We start from the raw sequence: 25336 nt of genomic DNA on the forward strand, positions 1-25336 counted from the left end.
AGTACAAACACTAATTATAACAACACCAGTAACTCAGCACAAACACTAATTATAACAACAGCAGTAACTCAGCACAAACACTAATTATAACAACAGCAGTAACTCAGCACAAACACTAATTATAACAACAGCAGTAACTCAGCACAAACACTAATTTTAACAACACAAACACTCTTTATAATATTAGAAAATCGCATAGCGCTCAATAGCTAGATAACTGGGAATAATACTGTACATGGTAATATAATGTTATGAAATGGACCAGACACTGTCACTTCAAATCTTACTAAATATCTACACGTAAATTACTCATATCTCGAAATGGGTTGTGAAAGCATGCAATTATATTAAGTTTTATAACCTGTACGGAACTGTATCACTGTAGACAACAAGAGTATTTCACTCCTCTATTGAAGATATTTCATATAATATCATAAACCTGCAAGCTCCTCCCATAAATCTCATCACTAGCAATCTCTTCCTTAAATCACTTCTCGTTGAACTGTTAGTAATATTTTTTACAAGTTATGTACACTAATGGATCTGAGTATGAGTCTACTAGCTGGGCTGCAACTGTTCTTGTTGCCAGCTCCCTAGATAATAACGATAGGAACTATGTTAAGTTAGGCATAAATATTAACAACTGGGCGTCTACACTGCAAACTGAATTTTTTATTATCCTATTGGCGTTAAAGTTAACTTATGACACTCAACTTGACTATAATTATTACTGACTCTTCGTGATCACTGAAGGTTTCTGACTCACATAATGACTCTAACAGCATGTTCATTGGAGAAGCCACATATATTTACTAAAAAATCCGGAAAAAAATTATTAAATGTGCAATTGTTGTGGATTCCATCGCACATTAGATTACTCCTTCGTGATAAAGTTAACAAATTAATCAAAAAAGTACCCTGAAGAAAATGTAGACTATTAGTTTGGTTTATCTCTGTCTTGCATTACGAATAATATTACAAGAGAAGTAAATAATGAAAATGAATGACCTGTCAATGCAGTTAGAAGTCTGAGTAGATCTGTAATCCACTATGATAACATGAACGTAGATAAGTATGTTTATGGAGCAACTTGTAGTGTGAACTGACTGACTGATGTTGTAGTAGCCAGGCTTTAGCTTGGTTATAAGTACTTTTGACAGTTTGGCAGACACACAGATGATGATAAAACCAAATGCAATGCATGTGGCCAGTCCAGTGGTCACTTTCTTGAACTCTGGCTTTGTTGTCCACTTATTGAAGACTATAGATATATACAGTATAATAACCTATGTGATATGTCAAGATATATTATTAATGTCCCGTAGCTCGATCACTAGCGCACTCAGCTCACACAGTGAAGTCCGGGGTTCGAATCTCCTCCGGTACGGCTGGAAAACATTAGGGACGTGTTTCCACAAGACACCTGCTGTCCCTGTTCACCTATCAGTTTAAAAAGGGTACTTGGGTGTTAGTCGATTGGTGTGAGTCGCATCCTGGGACAAAACTGACCTAATTTGCCCGAAATGTTCAGCATGAGAAGGGGCTTTCTATATAGTAGTATGTCATTGATGTCAGTTAGGCCTGTATACCATGCACATGTACTTGTAAATATTATTATTATTATTATTATTATTATTATTATTATTATTATTATTATTATTATTATTATTATTATTATTATTATTATTATTATCATTATTATTATTATTATTTTTATTATTATTATTATTATTATTATTATTATTATTATTATTATTATTATTATTATTATTATTATTATTATTATTATTATTATTATTATCATTATTATTATTATTATTATTATTATTATTATTATTATTATTATTATTATTATTATTATTATTATTATTATTATTATTATCATTATTATTATTATGACAATAAGATACTAGGCATATTAAGCAAATATCCTAAATTTGCTTATAACAGATAACTGAAATTTAGATCTAAATCCAGATGTGCTCCTGTTAATCCTATCGAGGACTAATTCCTAAGACTTTTGTGTATCCATACGTTCTTGCGCTCCCGTCCACAGGATGGATATTGATGCACAATAAACCAGCCAGTTCGCCAGCAAAATCTAAATCTAGTTAAGACAATAGTAGACACTCGATATTATTATTATTATTATTATTATTATTATTATTATTATTATTATTATTATTATTATTATTATTATTATTATTACTATTATTATTATTATTATTATTAATTTTTCTATTATTATTATTATTATTATTATTATTATTATTATTATTATTATTATTATTATTATTATTATTATTATTATTATTATTATTAATTTTATTATTATTATTATTATTACTGTTATTATTATACCTGGAGTTTACCTGGAGAGAGTTCCGGGGGTCAACGCCCCCGCGGCCCGGTCTGTGACCAGGCCTCCTGGTGGATCAGAGCCTGATCAACCAGGCTGTTACTGCTGGCTGCACGCAAACCAACGTACGAGCCACAGCCCGGCTGGTCAGGAATCGACTTTAGGTGCTTGTCCAGTGCCAGCTTGAAGACTGCCAGGGGTCTGTTGGTAATCCCCCTTATGTATGCTGGGAGGCAGTTGAACAGTCTCGGGCCCCTGACACTTATTGTATGGTCTCTTAACGTGCTAGTGACACCCCTGCTTTTCATTGGGGGGATGTTGCATCGTCTGCCAAGTCTTTTGCTTTCGTAGTGAGTGATTTTCGTGTGCAAGTTCGGTACTAGTCCCTCTAGGATTTTCCAGGTGTATATAATCATGTATCTCTCCCTCCTGCGTTCCAGGGAATACAGGTTTAGGAACCTCAAGCGCTCCCAGTAATTGAGGTGTTTTATCTCCGTTATGCGCGCCGTGAAGGTTCTCTGTACATTTTCTAGGTCAGCAATTTCACCTGCCTTGAAAGGAGCTGTTAGTGTGCAGCAATATTCCAGCCTAGATAGAACAAGTGACCTGAAGAGTGTCGTCATGGGCTTGGCCTCCCTAGTTTTGAAGGTTCTCATTATCCATCCTGTCAAACATCCCCAATAACAGACTGTACATACATCATAACAGAGATACAATCAGTTCATCATGGCAGTAGTGTTGGGAGGGTTCCATAGAGATATGATGGATGGAGACAGACACACTTGTTGGGTTGTATTAGCAGAGTTGTGAGGGTAAGGCCCAGCCTGCCTATAGTCACCTGTAGGTCCGTGCGGGAACTGAGAGAGGGGCAGGGCGACTGACGCTCACATGTGGCATCACGTGACGTCACATGCTAGCCCCTAGACCTAGCAAGGGATCGTCTGTATAAAATATATAGATTGTACTAACTACGATACTCAGATATGCTACACAAACATATGCAGGGGATCAGCAACTATGGTGACAGTAGAGAAACTGTACATTTATCTTAACAGTACAGAGGCTGAAGAGTCATCATAACAGTAGACTGTACACTCATCATAACAACAGTTATCGTAACAGTAGACTGTACACTCATCATGACAACAGTTATCATAACAGTAGACTGTACACTCATCATAACAAGTTATCGTAACAATAGACTGTACACCCATCATAACAACAGTCATCGTAACAATAAACTGTACACTCATCATAACAGTAGACAGACTGTACTTTCATCATAATAACAGTACATATTTGATACAACGCTTCATTATGACAAAGGAGTGAAAGAGAAATAAAAATCTAGTATTTAATTTTTATTTTTTATCTTCATAATGTAACAAGTTGGTTTAAAAAAAAAAGCAGTTCTTAAGCTATAAATCAAGATAAATATATATATATATATATATATATATATATATATATATATATATATATGTATATATCAGGAGAAAAATATATTGGATGAATTCTCAGCTAAAAGATCTTGTAATACTCCTTATTTTTAGAAATAATATTATTAGGCGTAAAGAATGGTTGAAAATACTGCAAGTGAAACGTTTGGTAAGATCCAGAACAAGAGCACTTAGCTGACATGAACTACAGGCGGAATGAGAGCTGAGAGACATAGTGGAAGGAGTTGTATTAAGCGATAGAGAGGGAAGAATAGGGGCCGGGTTTATGACATGCTCACAGTAATATTGATCTTCCTGTAGCGAGTTTCCGTATGAGAAAGTGAGGAGTTGTGACAGTGAGGAGACGTTTGGGAGATAGTTATAGGGAGGTATGGGAGGAAAATGAGGAGAATGAGAGAGAGAGAGAGAGAGAGAGAGAGAGAGAGAGAGAGAGAGAGAGAGAGAGAGAGATCTAAGCACGACGTTCACAGATGACAGCTTTCTCGTGGTGACAGGCTACGTCATGCCACTTGATACCATCACCATAGAAGTTGTTGAGGACGGCCAGGCAGTTCTCCTGACCACCCTCACGGTTGTCGGGCTGAGGTCGGCGAGCTCTGTAACAAACACCAGAACTCGTTACACATTATATAACCTTCCATATGCAGTAAGTCCTCATTTAACGTCGTCGATAGTGCTTGGAAACTGCGACTTTAAATGAAACGACGTATAACAAAACCAATTTTGCCACTGGCTAATTGATATAAACATCACGGGTGCACAGTGCACTTTTAGCATTCATTGCAACAGGATTAAATCAAGGAATAAATGTTTGCAAGTAAAAATTGTAAGGAGCATCTTCTCCCACCACATAGTTCAAACACAAACGTGTAAATTCTACACAGACAGTGGGTCAGGCTAGGTACCGGTTTTTTTTCTCATGAACGTTATAATAAAACGACGTTAAGTGAGGACTTACTGTACAGAGAAACATTTATGGGAGGAGAGACCACGATTCATGAAACATGAATGTTTAAAGGCAATTAATCCGAAGAATTGGAAAAATCTTATGTTTTGGGTCAAACCTAGTTACTTCCCATTCCCAAGCTCTGTATGGCCCTCACGGGTTTAGTGTCTCCTACAGAACATACCAATACTACTGTTACTACTTCCCTTATGAATACTTCTACTTCTACAAGTAGTACTACTGCTACTACTAAGACTACTAATTCTACTACTACTAATACTACAATTAATACTACTATTAGTACTATTACTTCTACTACTGCTACTACTACTACTACTACTACTAATTCTACTACTAATACTACTTCTACTACTACTACTGCAACTACTACAACTACTACCGCTGCTTCTACTGCTACTAATACTACTACTTCTACTACTACTACTACTTCTACTACTACTACTACTACTACTACTACTTCTACTACTACTACTACTACTACGTCTATTGCCATACTACTGTTATTGATACTTCAAACACTATTACTACGACTATCACTTCAATTATTCAACTACTACTATTACTTCAAGTCTTACTACTATTATAGCTACAGCTACTTCTACTACTATTATCACTGCCATTACTACTATTGCTACTAATACTACTAATTCTACTGCTTCTGTTACTATTACTACTAGCAACAACAATAATAATAATAATAATAATAATAATAATAATAATAATAATATTAAAAAATTACCAAATTCTTTTGAAAAATGCCTAAATAGAGCTTAAGTTAAATAAATAATTTGAGAGAATTTTTGAAACGGGTATTTTTAATATTAATATTAATATTAATATTAATATCGAGGTGAATCGTTGCCTTACAAACCCTTGTTTTAATTTGATTTTATTTAGAAATGCTTATTTTCCTCTGATTTGATGATCTTATTATGAAACTCTAGTGTTCCCTTTTAACAAATGAACAGTCTAATATTCCCCATTTTTATTCTTTCCTTATTTTTTTATGCCGTACTTTATTTGTGGACTACTGTTACTTTTCTTTACTATCCTCCTCAAACTATTGGTATCTGTGGAAATGGATATGTAATAGTCGCTCCTGTCAGTAGTTTCTAACCTGTTCTAAGCACATTATTTGACCTGGTATAAACACTGTGGGTCACTGCTGGTTATACCCTGCATAACTTCATTCCTATATTCGTGGAATTTGTTTAGCCATAATGTGTCTTCTAATTGTGTTTGCATATCTAGCATTCTTTAAGTAATAATGTGTATGGCGACGAGTCAAACTCTTTCTTAACAGTCTAGAAGACTGCTGTGTGTGCAACTTACCCCCCTGTGTGGGACCAGTCAGCAAAATTGAAAGGCTCGCCGTTCAACCATGCGAAGCCACGGCCAGATTTAACAGCACCGGTCCAGATATACTGCAGTCCCTCTGCACACACACACACAAAATAAGACTTGATAAGCAAACGAGAGATTAAACAGGTATAATACTAATGGCGAAAAAAAATGTTGAACATTAACGTAATTTACGTTATCATTTTATAAATATTTCACATTCATTAACCAGTATTACATAAAATAAACAAGATGACGTGCAGGCTAAATTTTATACAGGAAATTTAAGATACACGTAGAGCAAGTGAAGCTAACCTCCTCCGACAATGCTGTTGATGTAATTGGATTCATCAGGGGAGCTAATACCCACGGGCTGCCACCCGCCTCCTAGACTTCGACACACACCGAAGGCAGCATTGCCAGTGTACTGTCTACCACCGTCGTGTCTCCAAGAGAAGTAGTAGGCACTGCCACCACGAACGTCGTCAGGCTACAATATAAATATATTCTTAACAAAATCTACAAATACATTCCATGAAGGATTATTACAGGATCGCGAAACTATTCCCCTGTCCTTCTCTCAGGCTTTACCAGAGACGTAATTGGAACTAAGATTCATGTTAGGAATGCTGGATTAAAGGATCGATTTTACAAGACGGCGTCTGTGAAGACTGGAAGAGTGGTAGATAGTTTAAGCAGAGGACCAGCTAATTTGTTGGTGATGATCTCTAACATGAGACAAAAGAGTTACCTTTTCTGTCATGTTAGAAGAATGCCACATATTCCATATACACTAGGCCAATCAGGTTTCATACATTCTCTCTGACGATCATGGTCTCACCTGGACACCAAACCCGCCTTGTGGCACGAATCTGTTAAAGCCCTGAGGTGGGCCCCTGAAGAACTGTTGTTGAGGTGGGCCCCTGAAGAACTGTCTCTGAGGTTGGAAAAACTGTCTCTGTGGTTGGAACCCGAACTGGCACGCCGCCAGTCCAACCAGAGTCACCAATAGTACTACTTTCATCTGGAAAAATAAAATTAGTGTGATAATAAATCAAGGAATGCTTAGACTTTTGTAATATCTTTCTTACTGCAGTAAATTGTCTTTGTGTGAATTTTCTACCAGATGTAGGTGATTTCTGGCAACAAACAAAGTGTCTCTTGTCAATAAAACTATGTTCGAGTGGCTGTAAATTCTTCCCATGATGATGTCCTGTGAACAGACCAGTCACTTAAAATTTATGAAAATCAACAATATTAAGAATATAAATTTGCACTGACTTAGAGCATCGATGCGCAAAACGCGATGATTTTTTTTCATATATTGTACACCAGCACCACTGCATCATGGTCACACAGCTGGAAACACCACCTATTATTTAACAAAAATGCTGTATGTATGGTAAGTTCCATAGTGATTTTAGAATGTTAACAGATATCCCCGGAGGGATACCTGATAATATTCAAGGTATCTCCGGAGGGATGCCTTGAAGAATCTCCATGAATTTTTTTCTTCCTCCAACTTTTCGAATTTATTTTGCTTGTAACTCCAGAACGCCTCAACACATTTCCTTCAAATTTCTTAACACGTGTACAGTAATGAGGACCAAATTCTTGGAACAATTGGCATGTTCACATCCCAGTTGTTCGCAAAGTTGTTAAGCATTTCAAATCTCTTTCGTTGTCCACTGCATGTGGCAGGATATGATAAAATAACTTTGAAAACAAGCCTGGTGGCCCAGGGTATGGGGAAATATCGTTTAGTTCCGACTAGGCGCCCATACTTATCTGGGATCTGACTCCGTGGTAAGGTACTGTCGACTCTTGATACAGAGTTTGCAGGTTCGAGTCCTGCTGTGGACGTAGAGACAATATTTGTAAATAATTTCACCTGTTTGCGAATTATATATATATATATATATATATATATATATATATATATATATATATATATATATATATATATATATATATATATATATATATATATATATATATATATATATATTTATTTTTATTATCACACTGGCCGATTCCTACCAAGGCAGGGTGGCCCGAAAAAGAAAAACTTTCACCAGCATTCACTCCATCACTGTCTTGCTAGAAGGGTGCTTTACACTACAGTTTTTAAACTGCAACATTAACACCCCTCCTTCAGAGTGCAGGCACTGTACTTCCCATCTCCAGGACTCAAGTCCGGCCTGCCGGTTTCCCTGAACCCCTTCATAAATGTTACTTTGCTCACACTCCAACAGCACGTCAAGTATTAAAAACCATTCGTCTCCATTCACTCCTATCAAACACGCTCACGCACGCCTGCTGGAAGTCCAAGCCCCTCGCACACAAAACCTCCTTTACCCCCTCCCTCCAACCTTTCCTAGGCCGACCCCTACCCCGCCTTCCTTCCACTACAGACTGATACACTCTTGAAGTCATTCTGTTTCGCTCCATTCTTTCTACATGTCCGAACCACCTCAACAACCCTTCCTCAGCCCTCTGGACAACAGTTTTGGTAATCCCGCACCTCCTCCTAACTTCCAAACTACGAATTCTCTGCATTATATTCACACCACACATTGCCCTCAGACATGACATCTCCACTGCCTCCAGCCTTCTCCTTGCTGCAACATTCATCACCCATGCTTCACACCCATATAAGAGTGTTGGTAAAACTATACTCTCATACATTCCCCTCTTTGCCTCCAAGGACAAAGTTCTTTGTCTCCACAGACTCCTAAGTGCACCACTCACCCTTTTCCCCTCATCCTTCATAGACCCATCCGCTGACACGTCCACTCCCAAATATCTGAATACATTCACCTCCTCCATACTCTCTCCCTCCAATCTGATATCCAATCTTTCATCACCTAATATTTTTGTTATCCTCATAACCTTACTCTTTCCTGTATTCACTTTTAATTTTCTTCTTTTGCACACCCTACCAAATTCATCCACCAATCTCTGCAACTTCTCTTCAGAATCTCCCAAGAGCACAGTGTCATCAGCAAAGAGCAACTGTGACAACTCCCACTTCATGTGTGATTCTTTATCTTTTAACTCCACGCCTCTTGTCAAGACCCTCGCATTTACTTCTCTTACAACCCCATCTATAAATATATTAAACAACCACGGTGACATCACACATCCTTGTCTAAGGCCTACTTTTACTAGGAAGTAATTTCCCTCTTTCCTATGTACTCTAACTTGAGCCTCACTATCCTCGTAAAAACTCTTCACTGCTTTCAGTAACCTACCTCCTACACCATACACCTGCAACATCTGCCACATTGCCCCCTGTCCACCCTGTCATACGCCTTTTCCAAATCCATAAATGCCACAAAGACCTCTTTAGCCTTATCTAAATACTGTTCACTTATATGTTTCACTGTAAACACCTGGTCCACACCCCCCCCTACCTTTCCTAAAGCCTCCTTGTTCATCTGCTGTCCTATTCTCCGTCTTACTTTTAATTCTTTCAATAATAACTCTACCATACACTTTACCAGGTATACTCAACAGACTTATCCCCCTATAATTTTTGCACTCTCTTTTGTCCTCTTTGCCTTTATACAAAGGAACTATGCATGCTCTCTGCCAATCCCTAGGTACCTTACCCTCTTCCATACATTTATTAAATAATTGCACCAACCACTCCAAAACTATATCCCCACCTGCTTTTAACATTTCTATCTTTATCCCATCAATCCCTTCTGTCTTACCCCCTTTCATTTTACCTACTGCCTCACGAACTTCCCCCACACTCACAAATGGCTCTTCCTCACTCCTACAAGATGTTATTCCTCCTTGCCCTATACACGAAATCACAGCTTCCCTATCTTCATCAACATTTAACAATTCCTCAAAATATTCCTTCCATCTTCCCAATACCTTTAACTCTCCATATAATAACTCTCCTCTCCTATTTTTAACTGACAAATCCATTTGTTATCTAGGCTTCCTTAACTTGTTAATCTCACTCCAAAACTTTTTCTTATTTTCAACAAAATTTGTTGATAACATCTCACCCACTCTCTCATTTGCTCTCTTTTTACATTGCTTCACCACTCTCTTAACCTCTCTCTTTTTCTCCATATACTCTTCCCTCCTTGCATCACTTCTACTTTGTAAAAACTTCTCATATGCTAACTTTTTTCTCCCTTACTACTCTCTTTACATTATCATTCCACCAATCGCTCCTCTTCCCTCCCGCACCCACTTTCCTGTAACCACAAACTTCTGCTGAACACTCTAACACTACATTTTTAAACCTACCCCATACCTCTTTGACCCCATTGCCTATGCTCTCATTAGCCCATCTATCCTCCAATAGCTGTTTATATCTATCCCTAACTGCCTCCTCTTTTAGTTTATAAACCTTCACCTCTCTCTTCCCTGATGCTTCAATTCTCCTTGTATCCCATCTACCTTTTACTCTCAGTGTAGCTACAACTAGAAAGTGATCTGATATATTTGTGGCCCCTCTATATATATATATAGATATATATATATATATATATATATATATATATATATATATATATATATATATATATATATATATATATATGAGAGAGAGAGAGAATTACAAGACAAGAAAAGTGGTAGGAGATACATGGGAGTACACTAGAAACAAGATGGAAAGAAACAACGAGAGTATGCAGAAGGATGAATGGGAATCCATAATTGGAACTCATTATGGCTTCATTACAAACTAAAATGAAGGAGGAATTGCATTTGTAACTAGAAGAAATCCGAGAGGAAACTAACAAAAAATTCAAGAGGATACAAAAGAAACAAGAAGTCGACACTTGAGGTGAATAAATGGGAGAGAACAACAGCCTTAGAGAATAGAAGCAATGAAAGCAAAATTAACAAAAGATGTTAAGTAATTGAGAGGGATAGAGAGAGCAAAAAAAAATAAAAGGGAGTGAGAGAAAACAGTCCTTTCAGAGTATGTTCACAGGAAACCAGACTATACAAGAGAATATACGAGAGAGAGAAAAAAAGGCAGTGACAGTTAAGAACATAAGAACATAAGAAAGAAGGAACACTGCAACAGGCCTACTGACCCATACGGAGCAGGTCCATGTCCCCCTCCCCGGATTATCCCAATGACCCATCCAGTCTGGTCATCTCCACTCAAGGAAGGAGCACTGCATCAGACCCAGTAGCACAAGCTAGTCAGGTCCAACTCACACCCACCCACACCCACTCATGTATTTATCTAACCTATTTTTAAAACTACACAACATTTTAGCCTCAATAACTGTACTCGGGAGTTTGTTCCACTCATCCACAACTCTATTACCAAACCAGTGCTTTCCTATATCCTTCCTGAATCTGAATTTTTCCAACCTGAAACCATTGCTGCGAGTCCTGTCTTGGCTGGAAATTTTCAGCTCGCTATTTACATCCCCTTTATTTATTCCTGTTTTCCATTTATACACCTCGATCATATCCCCCCCCCCTAATTCTACGCCTTTCGAGAGAGTGCAGATTCAGCGCCCTCAGGCTATCCTCATAGGGAAGATTTCTGATACATGGGATCATCTTTGTCATCCTCCTTTGTACGTTTTCCAGTGCATTTATATCCATTCTGTAATACGGTAACCAGAACTGTGCAGCATAATCTAAATGATGCCTAACCAAGGATATATAGAGTTGAAGAACAACCTGAGGACTTCTTTTATTTATACTTCTAGATATGAAGCCAAGAATTCTGTTGCTTTATTGCGAACACTAATGCACTGTTGTCTTGGTTTCAGGTTACTGCTAACCAGAACTCCTAAATCCTTTTCGCAATCAGTAGTATTAACATCTACATTATTTAGTTTATATGTGGCATGGTTATTTAACTGTCCAACATTTAGAACTTTGCATTTGTCAATATTAAACTGCATCTGCCACTTCTCCGACCATTGCGTCAGTCTATTCAAATCATCCTGAGTGCTCTAATGTCCTCATTAGAATGAATTGGACGGCCTATTTTGGTGTCATCAGCAAATTTGCTTATGTCGCTATTTATTCCCTCATCCATGTCGTTTATGTAAATTGTGAACAACAACGGGCCCAACACTGACCCCTGAGGAACACGGCTTGTGACGTGCCCCCATTCGGATTTCTCCCCATTTATGCAAACTCTCTGCTGTCTATTTGTCAGCCATGCCTCTACCCAGGAAAAAATTTCTCCTCCTATTCCGTGTGCCCTAAGTTTCCTCAATAGTCTCTGGTGTGGAACTCTATCGAAAGCCTTACTGAAGTCCATATACGCAATATCATATTCATTACCATGATCTACCTCCTCAAACACCTTAGTGAAAAAAGTTAGTAAATTCGTAAGACCGGAACGCCCCTTTGTAAAACCGTGTTGAGAATCATTAATCAATCTGTGCCTGTCAAGATGGCTACGAATTGCTTCGGCAATTATTGATTCCATAAATTTTTCCATTATGGAGGTAAGGCTTATTGGTCTAAAGTTCGAAGCCGAGAACCCGTCACCTGCCTTGTAAATAGGTATTACATTTGCCATTTTCCACTTATCAGGCACTATGCCAGTTTGTAGTGATATGTTAAAAAGATTAGCCAAAGGTATGCTAAGTTCCTCTTTACATTCGTTTAACACCCTTGCAAACAGTTCATCAGGACCTGGGGATTTGTTAGGTTTTAGTTTCTCTATTTGTCTGAGGACCATGTCACTAGTATTGAGAATTTCGAAGTTCTGGTAACTGAAGAACCAAAATGAAACAGATGGGATAATACCGATAATGAAATTAAGAAAACCACAGAAAATGTGGGAAGAGGAAGAAACAAGTGAAAAAAAAGACTAGGAAATACTCGAGACAAATGCATTCTCAATAAGCCAGATCATTTAAAAAAACTGAGATAGAATCATAAGAAATAAGAAATATTGCTGGGAAAACAGAGTCACTGCCTTATTTGCCTAGAAAGGAAGAAAGTAATTAAGATTATTAGCCATAGAAGCTTATTATCCCGGGATAACCCAGGATAATCCAGGATAATCCAGGATAATCCAGGATAACCCAGGATAACCCAGGATAACCAAGGATAACCAAGGATAACCAAGGATAACCAAAGAGAAACAAACACTGTGTTGCTTCTCTCCTCTTCTCCCAGCTGATACCAACAGCAGTAGTCTAACACCAGTGTTAGGTGAACAGAGGCAGAAGGTGCAAATGTGAATTGCCAGAGTACATAAACTTACCAGAGTACATAAACTTGGCAGAGTACATAAACTTGTCAGAGTACGTAAACTTGCTAGAGTACATAAACTTGCCAGAGTACAATAACTTGCCAGAGTACATAAACTTGTCAGAGTATGTAAACTTGCCAGAGTACGTAAACTTGCCAGAGTACATAAACTTGCCAGAGTACATCAACTTGCCAGAGTACATAAACTTGGCAAAGTACATAAACTTGTCAGAGTACACAAACTTGCCAGAGTACAATAACTTGCCAGAGTACATAAACTTGTCAGAGTACGTAAACTTGTCAGAGTCGTAAACTTGCCAGAGTACATAAACTTGTCAGAGTACGTAAACTTGCCAGAGTACATAAACTTGTCAGAGTACTTAAACTTGCCAGAGTACATAAACTTGCCAGAGTACGTAAACTTGCCAGAGTACATAAACTTGCCAGAGTACGTAAACTTGCCATGAACTGAATTCGGGTTTCTCGGCTGCTAAATAAAAATTACAAAGAATCCCTTCAAATTAGAAAGAATCCTTCCACATTAGAAAGAATCCCTCCAAATTAGAAAGAATCCCTCCAAATTAGAAAGAATCCCTCCAAATTAGAAAGAATCCCTCCAAATTAAAAAGAATCCCTCCACATTAGAAAGAATCCCTCCACATTAGAAAGAATCCCTCCACATTAGAAAGAATCCCTCAAAATTAGAAAGAATCCCTCCAAATTAGAAAGAATCCCTCCAGATTAGAAAGAATCCCTCCAAATTAAAAAGAATCCCTCCAAATTAAAAAGAATCCCTCCAAATTAAAAAGAATCCCTCTAAGTTAGAAAGAATCCCTCCAAATTAGAATGAATCCCTCAAAATTAGAAAGTATCCCTTCAAATTAGAAAGAATCCCTCCAAATTAGAAAGAATCCCTCAAAATTAGAAAGACTCCCTCAAAATTAGAATGAATCCCTCCAAATTAGAAAGAATCCTCCAAATTAGAAAGAATCCCTCCAAATTAGAAAGAATCCCTCCAAATTAGAAAGACTCCCTCAAAATCAGAAAGAATCTCTCCAAATTAGAAAGTCCCTCCAAATTAAAAAGAATCCCTCCAAATTAAAAAGAATCCCTCCAAATTAGAAAGAATCCCTCAAAATTAGAAAGTATCCCTTCAAATTAGAAAGAATCCGTCCAAATTAGAAAGAATCCCATCACATTAGAAAGAATCCCATCAAATTGGAAAGACTCCTTTCAAATTAAAAAAAAGTCCTTTCAAATTAGAAAGAATTTTTCAAATTAGAAATAGCCTATTAAACAAAATAACTCACCGCCTTTTTAAAATTCTTTTATTATGAGAGGAACAAACAATTCGATTCTACGATACAAAGAAAATCAGTATTTGTTTCTATGTGTATTATTGTTCACATCACGACAGAGTGAAATGTTCTGTGTTCTTCTCCATGTTCTGGAATCACTGCATATTTGCAACCCCGAGTTCATAGATAACGAAACACTTAAGGTGTTCGAAAAAGTCCCTAATCTACAATCCATAAATCCTCCCCCCAAAATTCTAGAAACTAATTTCACAAACCTAGAAAGAGGAAGACCTATGTTCAGCCAAGAATGTGTTGTTAATATATCACGTACGATTCCTTGAAATTCCTTCTTTCTTCTTTATTATATTTTAAAGTTCTGATGTTAACAAAACCGTTTGCCCAGGAGCTCCCCAGAAAAATTATGATGATTGTGTCTATGAGATCCCGTGTGCAGAATGTGAAAATTTTGATTAGGGAAAACCGGAAAATGTTCAGTAGTATTAAAACTAAGCAGGAGTCATATTCCTTGTTTATTCTTATAAGAGCTTTTAGTGATTCCATTTAATGGTTAAAACCTGAGAAAACTGTGACCTGTGGTTGAGAAAAATATTATAAATTTGAGTTTAATATAAAGAAAATAGTAACATATTTTCATTATTAATAAATTCGTGAGAATTTTAAGCCAATGTTGACAAACCAATTAACTTTTACCCGATATGTTCTTTTTATTTGACAATGTTCTAGGTTGAACATTGTTCTGAGTAGAACATTGCTCTGGGTTGGACATAGTTCTGGGTAGGACATTGTTCTGGGTAGAACATTGTTCAGGTTAGAACATTCTGGGTAGAACACTGTTCTGGGTAGAACATTGTTTTTGGTAGAACAATGTTCTAGGTAGAACATTGTTCTGGGTAGAAGATTGTTCTGGGTAGAACACTGCTCTGGGTAGAACATTATTCTGGGTAGAACACTGCTCTGGGTAGAACATTATTCTGGGTAGGACATTGTTCTGGGTAGAACATTGTTCAGGTTAGAACATTCTGGGTAGAACAATGTTCTAGGTAGAACATTGTTCTGGGTAGAAGATTGTTCTGGGTAGAACACTGCTCTGGGTAGAACATTATTCTGGGTAGAACACTGCTCTGGGTAGAACATTGTTCTGGGCAGAACGTTGTCAGGCTGAATATTCATGACGTGTTGAGTTTGGAACAGGTTTGGTCTTGCATCAGTAAAGGCTCACCTAAAAGGGAAGATTATAAGAGGTGAATCTAACAAGATTAAATAAAAAAAAAGACCAGGGAAGGCATGTCAACAACGCTCATTATACTCCATTATGTTCAGTGGACTGAACTGGACAGGAAAGGCTAGACTGTGTGAAAGGTGGTACTTAAGAACCAAGTGGTATACTTAGAAGTAAAAGGTATAAATAACAAAAAAGGTATAAATAACAAAAAAGGTATAAATAACAAAAAAGGGCTCAATACCGTGACTGGAACGATACAGTGTGACTTTGTAAATGGTCCAAGTCGGACCGAAACGTCGTCGTAAGCTCCTCTCTTCTCTGTGCGGGTTATTTGTGTAAGTAAAAGGTATGTTAGGATATGCGTCGTCTTCAAGGTGAGGAGGAACTGGAATGACCAGGAAGAGAAGGGGTGGAAATAAATACAATAAACAGCTTTAAGGATAAGTACGACAAGGATTTCGAGGCAAGGAACTAGTGAAAGCAGTTACATGCAGTTCAGATATGAGGTCAGATTCCGACATTCCAATCCCACAGTCACAACTGGGTGAGTACCTTATTGAGATCAAGTGATAGCTCGGCTGGGGTCAACTTATGAAAGTCTTACTTGGTACAATCACATCTACTGGGAAGGTGACACTCGCCTGGCTTGTGTACTTGTTGGGACAGTCAACAGAAGAGAAGAAAGACAGCTACACTTGCTACACTTAACACTTGCTCGGACACAGTGACACTGAGAGATGTACAGTTGTGTACAGTTTGGGAGATGATATTCTCATCTGTCTATGACGCAAGATTGTATGGTGGTGAAGGGGTAATAATGGGATTCTGTATTGGGGAAGAGAAATGGGATGAGGGAACACAAGTTTTAATTATTATTTACCAAAATAAGATGCAGTGAAGTGCTGCCTCGTTCCATGTGATACTTTCCTTGTGAGAACAAAACCTAACTGTATTTCCATGTCATATTGGTAGTGATGGAGTGAGGGTGGGGGTGAGGGTGAGGGTGGGGGTGAGGGTGAGGGTGAGGGTGGTGGTGAGGGTGGGGTGTGAGGTGAGAGGGAACATGGAGGTGATGGGGTGAACAAGGAAGCTGGGGGCGATTAAGCAAATCCCCACCACATTCACTCACCTCAGTCCTCAACACACTCATCTCAGCACTCAACACACTCACCTCAGCCCTCAACACACTCACCTCAATCCTCAACACACTCACCTCAGTCCTCAACACACTCACCTCAGTCCTCAACACACTCACCTCAGTCCTCAACACACTCACCTCAGTCCTCAACACACTCACCTCAGTCCTCAACACACTCACCTCAGCCCTCAACGCACTCAACTCAGCCTTCAACACACCTCAGCCCTCAACATACTCACCTCAGCCCTCACTACTCAGCACTCACTACACTCACCTTCCTCAGCATTCACCACACTCACCTACCTCGGCCCTCACCTCACTCTAGCATTCACCACACTCACCTACCTCGGCCCTCACCACACTCACCTCAGCATTCACCACACTCACCTACCTCGGCCCTCACCACACTCACCTCAGCATTCACCACACTCACCACATCTCATCATCTTAAGCAATAATAAAAGTAACGAACAATTATAATAAACTCTAGAGATGCATCAACGGACAGCAACCGTAACATCAATATTCCGCTCAGACGGTATTTCATTTTACGTTACACGATACGATACACAGTTATTCTACCACAACTTATTTTGTCTCGTAGCTTTGTCTTAAGTATACTACGACTACCCTCTTTCCCTTTCCCATTTCTCCTTAAAGTTGTCAGGAAATGGAACAATCTGGAGAATGTAGTAGAGGTGGAATGCATACATAGCTTTAAGAAGAGGCACGATTAAGCTCTTGAAGTCGGGAGAGAGTGGGTCTATAGAGACCAGCAAAGAGGACGGGCCAGAAGCTGTGACTTGACCCTTGCAACCGTATATAGGTGAATACCCATGTACATACTTATTCCTTGGTGAACAAGGAAAACTCTTGTAATGAAACACGTAGAACCTTTCCACTCGTGTCAGAATCGAACCCTTGTTTCCTCAATTGTGGACCGCAGCTGCTGCTGCTTAAATTATTGCGATAATAGACTTTATTGCGAAGCGTATAATTTATACCTAGGCTGGTATTTACAGGATCGCAGCGGCCTTGCTTACGTGCATGCGCAGTATTAAGATTTTTGTATTGTGTTCCGGAGTAATACATATCAGATAAAGTAAAGAAATTGGACATCTTTAGGTAAGTACAGTCTGCATGTGCTCTTAGGGAAAACAAGGAATCGCGTCTGTGGTTCGTAGGAGTATATATGTGGTTCGTAGGAGTATGTATCTGTGGTTCGTAGGAGTATGTATCTGTGGTTCGTAGGAGTATATATCTGTGGTTCGTAGGAGTATATATCTGTGGTTCGTAGGAGTATATATCTGTGGTTCGTAGGAGTATGTATCTGTGGTTCGTAGGAGTATGTATCTGTGGTTCGTAGGAGTATGTATCTGTGGTTCGTAGGAGTATGTATCTGTGGTTCGTAGGAGTATATATCTGTGGTTCGTAGGAGTATGTATCTGTGGTTCGTAGGAGTATATATCTGTGGTTCGTAGGAGTATGTATCTGTGGTTCGTAGGAGTATATATCTGTGGTTCGTAGGAGTATGTATCTGTGGTTCGTAGGAGTATATATCTGTGGTTCGTAGGAGTATGTATCTGTGGTTCGTAGGAGTATGTATCTGTGGTTCGTAGGAGTATGTATCTGTGGTTCGTAGGAGTATGTATCTGTGGTTCGTAGGAGTATATATCTGTGGTTCGTAGGAGTATGTATCTGTGGTTCGTAGGAGTATGTATCTGTGGTTCGTAGGAGTATGTATCTGTGGTTCGTAGGAGTATGTATCTGTGGTTCGTAGGAGTATATATCTGTGGTTCGTAGGAGTATGTATCTGTGGTTCGTAGGAGTATATATCTGTGGTTCGTAGGAGTATGTATCTGTGGTTCGTAGGAGTATGTATCTGTGGTTCGTAGGAGTATGTATCTGTGGTTCGTAGGAGTATGTATCTGTGGTTCGTAGGAGTATATATCTGTGGTTCGTAGGAGTATATATCTGTGGTTCGTAGGAGAATATATCTGTGGTTCGTAGGAATATGTATCTGTGGTTCGTAGGAGTATGTATCAATTTATTATTATTTGATTTAGGACAATGCTTGAAACGTAGTCCCGTACAAAAATCATGTAGCAAGGTATAGGATGAAGCAATACCCGTTAGCATAACCCAACAGGAAAATATTTATACACACGAGGGAGAGATTGTTTGTTGTTAATCATCGTAGTGAAGAATGTTTTAATCTATATCACACGCCATGATGCATGACACATGGAAATGAGCGAACTCGAAATGTCTTTCACTTCAGGAATAAAAATTAAGACGTCGGTTGATTAAAGCTTCTGAATGTTAAAGGCATCATTGACTTCTTTACGTAACACACTGAAGAGTTGTGTTGTGTGAGTGATACACTGAAGAATTGTGTTGTGTGAGAGTGATACACTGAAGAGTTGTGTTGTGTGAGAGTGATACACTGAAGAATTGTGTTGTGTGAGAGTGATACACTGAAGAATTGTGTTGTGTGTGAGTGATACACTGAAGAATTGTGTTGTGTGAGAGTGATACACTGAAGAGTTGTGTTGTGTGTGAGTGATACACTGAAGAATTGTGTTGTGTGAGAGTGATACACTGAAGAATTGTGTTGTGTGAGAGTGATACACTGAAGAATTGTGTTGTGTGAGAGTGATACACTGAAGAGTTGTGTTGTGATACTGTTACAGTGTAGAGGTATATGGAGGCAGCGTCTCTCAGCTCCATCAGTCACAAACCTTATACATAAAATTCTAAGAAGCTACGTGGTGACCTTTAGTTCATAGTGGGTACGCCAGTAGTTGTGTAACAAATGAGGCTCGGCACTGGTGCGCCAAGGAGTTGCGTAACAAATTGTTCAATACGCCAGCCGTTCCCTATTTACTAATACCCCAGACAGGTACGCAAGCGGTGCCTGTTCACTGGTACCCAGCAACTATAGGCAAGTTACTGACTTATCACTGATATCCAGCACTGATATGAGGGATGCTGTTGAATCACTAAGAGGGTTCTCATCTGACACAGACACCGGAGACTGTCTCTTGACGGACAAAGCACCACCACCACCTACCTTAGTGAGATTGTAAATCCCTTTCAAGCCGCAGCAACCGGCTTATATATCCGCTGGCTTGTGCAGTGGGTCAAGGACGCTCTGGGAATCCGCCCTCCCGCTCACCTAATGTGGGAGGTGAGAGGGAGAGCTGCCTGCCACGATACCCGTCCTCACACACCACGTAAAGAACATGCTCTCAGGCTATTTAAAAGTAAATACGAGTCAGCAACAAATGTTCCTAACACATGATAACATCCCGGTGAAGCTTATTGTATAATTATACGTATAAACACACACACACACACACACACACACACACACACACACACACACACACACACACACACACACACACACACACACACACACACACACACACACACACACACAGGCTGAGGAAAGAAGGTGGAGAGCTCACACGAAACGACCAGGAGGAATGTGAGGAGGTCAACATGAGATTTCAGGAAGTATTTACAGTGGAGGCTAAAGGGACAATGGGAAGGTGCAACAGTGGGGTACAGCAACAAGGGGTATACCAACAAGTGTTGGACGAATTACACACAACTGAGGAGGAGGTGAAGAAGCTCCTAAGTGATACCTCAAAGGCGGTGGGACCGGATAACATCTCTCCGTGGGTCCTTAGAGAGGGAGCAGGGACACTATGTGTGCCACTCACCGAAATCTTCAACACTTCCCTTGAAACTGGGCAGCTACCTGAAGTATGGAAGAAGGCAAATGTAGTCCCCATCTTTAAGAAGGGAGACAGAAATGAAGCACTAAATTATAGACCAGTGTCACTGACATGTATAGTAAACAAAGTCTTGGAAAAGATTATCAGGAGGAGAGTGGTGGAGCACCTGGAGCGTAACAAGATTATAAACCACAGCCAGCGCGGATTCGTGGAAGGCAAATCCTTTGTCACAAACCTACTAGAGTTTTATGACAAGGTAACTGAAGCAAGAAATGAGAGGAAGGGGTGGGTCGATTGCATTTTCTTGGACTGCAAGAAGGCCTTCGAAACTGTTCCTCACAAGAGATTAGTACAGAAGCTAGAGGAACAAGCACGTATAACAGGAAGGGCACTGCAATGGATCAGAGAATACCTAACAGGGAGGCAACAGCGAGTCATGGTCCGTGATGAGGTATCACAGTGGGCTCCAGTGAAGAGTGGGGTCCCACAGGGGTCAGTCCTGGGACCAGTGCTATTCTTGGTATATGTGAACGACATGACGGAAGGGATAGACTCAGAAGTGTCCCTGTTTGCAGATGACGTGAAGTTAATGAGGAGAATTAAATCAGACGCGAACCAGACAGGTCTACGAAGAGACCTGGACAGGCTGGATGTGTGGTCCAGAAACTGGCTCCTAGAATTTAAGCCCGCCAAATGCAAAGTCATGAAGATCGGAGGAGGGCAAAGAAGACCGCAGACAGAGTATAGGCTTGGAGGCCAAAGGCTGCAAACCTCACTCAAGGAGAAAGACCTAGGAGTGAGTATAATACCGAGTACATCGCCAGAAGCACACATTAACCAGATAACTGCTTCGGCATATGGGCGCTTGGCAAGCCTGAGAATAGCGTTCCGGTACCTCAGTAAGGAATCGTTCAAGACTTTATACACTGTGTACGTCAGGCCCATACTGGAGTACGCAGCACCAGTTTGAAACCCACACCTGGTCAAACACGTCAAGAAATTAGAGAAAGTGCAAAGGTTTGCAACAAGGCTAGTTCCAGAGCTAAGGGGAATATCCTATGAAGAAAGGTTAAGAGAAATCGGTCTGACAACACTGGAGAACAGGAGGGTCAGGGGAGACATGATAACGACATACAAAATACTGCGTGGAATGGACAAGGTGGACAGAGACAGGATGTTCCAGAGATGGGACACAGAAACAAGGGGTCACAATTGGAAGCTGAAGACTCAGATGAGCCAAAGGGAAGTTAGGAAGTATTTCTTCAGTCATAGAGTAGTTAGAAAGTGGAATAGTCTGGCAAGCGATGTAGTGGAGGCAGGAACTATACATAGTTTTAAGACGAGGTATGATAAAGCTCATGGAGCAGTAGGAGAGAGGACCTAGTAGCGGTCGGTGAAGAGACGGGGCCAGGAGCTGAATCTTGACCCCTGCAACCACAACTAGGTGAGTACACACAACCCTACGCAAACACACACACACACACACACACACACACACACACACACACACACACACAAATAAATATAGATATATATATATATATATATATATATATATATATATATATATATATATATATGTATGTATATATATGTATATGTATGTATATATATCCTCCATGGGGAAGTGGAACAGAATTCTTCCTCCGTAAGCCATGCGTGTTGTAAGAGGCGACTAAAATGCCGGGAGCAAGGGGCTAGTAACCTCTTCTCCTGTATATATTACTAAATGCAAAAGGAGAAACTTTCGTTTTTTCTTTTGAGCCACCCCGCCTCGGTGGGATGCAGCCGGTGTGTTGAAAGAAAGAAGGAATATATATATATATATATATATATATATATATATATATATATATATATATATATATATATATATATATATATATATATATATATATATATATATATATATATATATATACACATACATACATACATACATACATACATACATACATACATACATACATACATACATACATACATACATACATGCATACATACATACATGCATACATACATACATGCATACATACATACATGCATACATACATACATACATAAAAGGATGGAACCAGCAGAGGTCAATCAGAGCAGAACAGAGCAGCAAGGGCAAGCACACAGAACTATCCTCAGAACACCATCCCAACACATACTACAATCCACACTCACAGCTTCCACCCAGCACCCAGCTATAGAATCCCACAGTATGCTACAAGGTCTCCCACCCTCACAGGCCCCCCCAAACCACAGTGTTGGAAAGGAAACTGAAGGTATGGTACACAAACGCTGATGGAATAACAAATAAGTGGGAGGAGTGGCACGAAAGAGTCAAAGCGGGATCACCGGACATCATAGCTCTCACAGAAACTAAGCTAACAGGTATGATAACAGATGCCATCTTTCCAATGGGATACCAGATCCTGAGGAAAAACAGAGGTAACAGGGGGGGTGGAGGAGTGGCACTGTTGATCAAAAACCGATGGAATTTTGATGAGCTGGAGGGAGGAGACAGCGGAGAAGCAAGCGATTACATAGTGGAAACACTTCACTCTGGAGGTCCTAAGGTGGTAATTGTAGTGATGTATAACCCACCACAGAACAGCAGGAGGCCAAGGCAAGGGTATAACAGAGCAATAGAGCGAAGGTTGACACACTGGCTGCAGTGGCCAGAAAAGCTCAAGCATGCAGGGCAAAACTCCTGATCATGGGTGACTTTAACAACAAGGAGATCGATTGGGAGAACTTGCAGCCACATGGGGGCCAAGACACATGGAGGGCTAAGATGATGGAGGTGGTACTGGAAAACTTCATGTACCAACACGTAAGGGACACTACAAGAGAGAGAGGAGAGGATGAACCAGCAAGACTGGACCTAGTATTCACCTTGAGTAGTATAGATATTGAGGACATCACATATGAAAGACCCCTTGGGGAAAGCGATCATGTGGTTTTAAGCTTCGAATACACAGTAGAGCTACAAGTGGAGGGGGAAGCAGAAAGGCCAGGACGAATGAAGCCAAAATACAAGAAAGGGGACTACACGGGAATGAGGAACTTCCTGAACGGGGTTCATTGGGACAGAGAACTGGCAGGGAAGTCAGTTAATGAGATGATGGAATATGTAGCAACAATGTGCAAGGAGGCTGTGGAGAGGTTTGTACCCAAGGGTAACAGGATTAATGGAAAAGCCAGGATGAGCCCATGGTTCACCCAAAGCTGCAGGGAGGCAAAAACTAAGTGTGCTAGGAAATGGAAGAAATATAGAAGGCAAAAAACCCAGAAGAATAAGGAGAGCAGTCATAGAGCCAGAAATGAATATGCACTGATAAGAAGGGAGGCCCAATGACAATATGAAAGCGACATAGCAGTGAAAGCCAAATCTGACCAGAAGCTTTATACAGCGACATCGGGAGGAAAACAACAGTCAAGGACCAGGTAATCAGGCTAAGGAAGAAAGGAGGAGAGACAACAAGAAATGACCATGAAGTATGAGAGGAACTCAACAAGAGATTTAAAAAAGTGTTCACAGAGGAGACAGAAGGGGCTACAGAAAGAAGGAGAGGTGGGGCTCACCACCAAGTGCTGGACACAGTACACACAACCGAGGAAGAAGTGAAGAGGCTTCTGAGTGAGCTAGATACCTCAAAGGCAATGGGGCCAGATAACATCTCTCCATGGGTCCTGAGAGAGGGAGCAGAGGCACTATGTGTACCCTTAACAACAATAGTCAATACATCTATCGTAACAGGGAGATTGCCTGAGGCATGGAAGAGAGCAAATTCAGTCCCAGTCTTTAAAAAAGGAGACAGACATGAAGCACTAAACTACAGACCAGTGTCACTGACATATATAGTATGCAAAGTCATGGAGAAGATTATCAGAAGTGTGGTGGAACACCTAGAAAGGAATGATCTCATCAACAGCAGCCAACATGGTTTCAGGGACGGGAAATCCTGTGTCACAAACCTACTGGAGTTCTGTGACATGGTGACAGCAGTAAGACAAGAGAGAGAGGGGTGGGTGGATTGCATTTTCTTTGTCTGCAAGAAGGCGTTTGACACAGTTCCACACAAGAGATTAGTGCAAAAACTGGAGGACCAAGCAGGGATAACAGGGAAGGCACTACAATGGATCAGGGAATACTTGTCAGGAAGACAGCAGCGAGTCATGGTATGTGGCGAGGTGTCAGAGTGGGCACCTGTGACCAGCGGGGTCCCACAGGGGTCAGTCCTAGGACCAGTGCTGTTTCTGGTATTTGTGAACGACGTGACGGAAGGAATAGACTCCGAAGTGTCCTTGTTTGCAGATGACGTGAAGTTGATTAGAAGAATTCATTCGATCGAAGACCAGGCAGAACTACAACGGGATCTGGACAGGCTGCAGACCTGGTGCAGCAATTAGCTCCTGGAGTTCAACCCAACCAAGTGCAAAGTCATGAAGATTGGGGAAGAGCAAAGAAGACCGCAGACGAAGTACAGTCTAGGGGGCCAGAGACTACAAACCTTACTCAAGGAAAAATATCTTGGGGTGAGTATAACACCAGGCACATCTCCTGAAGCGCACATCAACCAA

The 25336-nt window shown here is 40.0% G+C and overlaps 2 protein-coding genes across 2 annotated transcripts in view; one reads left to right on the plus strand and one right to left on the minus strand.

Moving 5' to 3' along the window:
- The window catches only part of LOC128690417 (L-selectin), a 174964-nt gene that overhangs the window by 84142 nt on the left and 65486 nt on the right, over positions 1-25336 (plus strand). The window lies entirely within an intron of this gene.
- Positions 3826-20113, minus strand: LOC128690635 (uncharacterized). The gene is made up of 5 exons (XM_053779364.2): positions 20089-20113; positions 6969-7151; positions 6443-6617; positions 6119-6221; positions 3826-4415 (listed from the first exon to the last, which is right to left on the minus strand). Exons 2-5 carry the CDS (start codon positions 7149-7151, stop codon positions 4271-4273), a joined length of 606 nt encoding a protein of 201 aa, XP_053635339.1. The 5' UTR covers positions 20089-20113; the 3' UTR covers positions 3826-4270.

This window comes from Cherax quadricarinatus, chromosome 29 (assembly GCF_038502225.1).
Source record: "Cherax quadricarinatus isolate ZL_2023a chromosome 29, ASM3850222v1, whole genome shotgun sequence".
In the NCBI taxonomy this organism is placed as follows: domain Eukaryota; kingdom Metazoa; phylum Arthropoda; class Malacostraca; order Decapoda; family Parastacidae; genus Cherax; species Cherax quadricarinatus.

Coding starts and splice junctions, on each gene's coding strand:
- LOC128690635 (XM_053779364.2), bottom strand. CDS start 7,151: ATGAAAGTAGTACTATTGGTGACTCTGGTTGGACTGGCGGCGTGCCAG. Junction 6,618..6,968: donor AAGGCGGGTTTGGTGTCCAG/GTGAGACCATGA, acceptor TTTATATTGTAG/CCTGACGACGTTCGTGGTGG. Junction 6,222..6,442: donor CAACAGCATTGTCGGAGGAG/GTTAGCTTCACT, acceptor GTGTGTGTGCAG/AGGGACTGCAGTATATCTGG.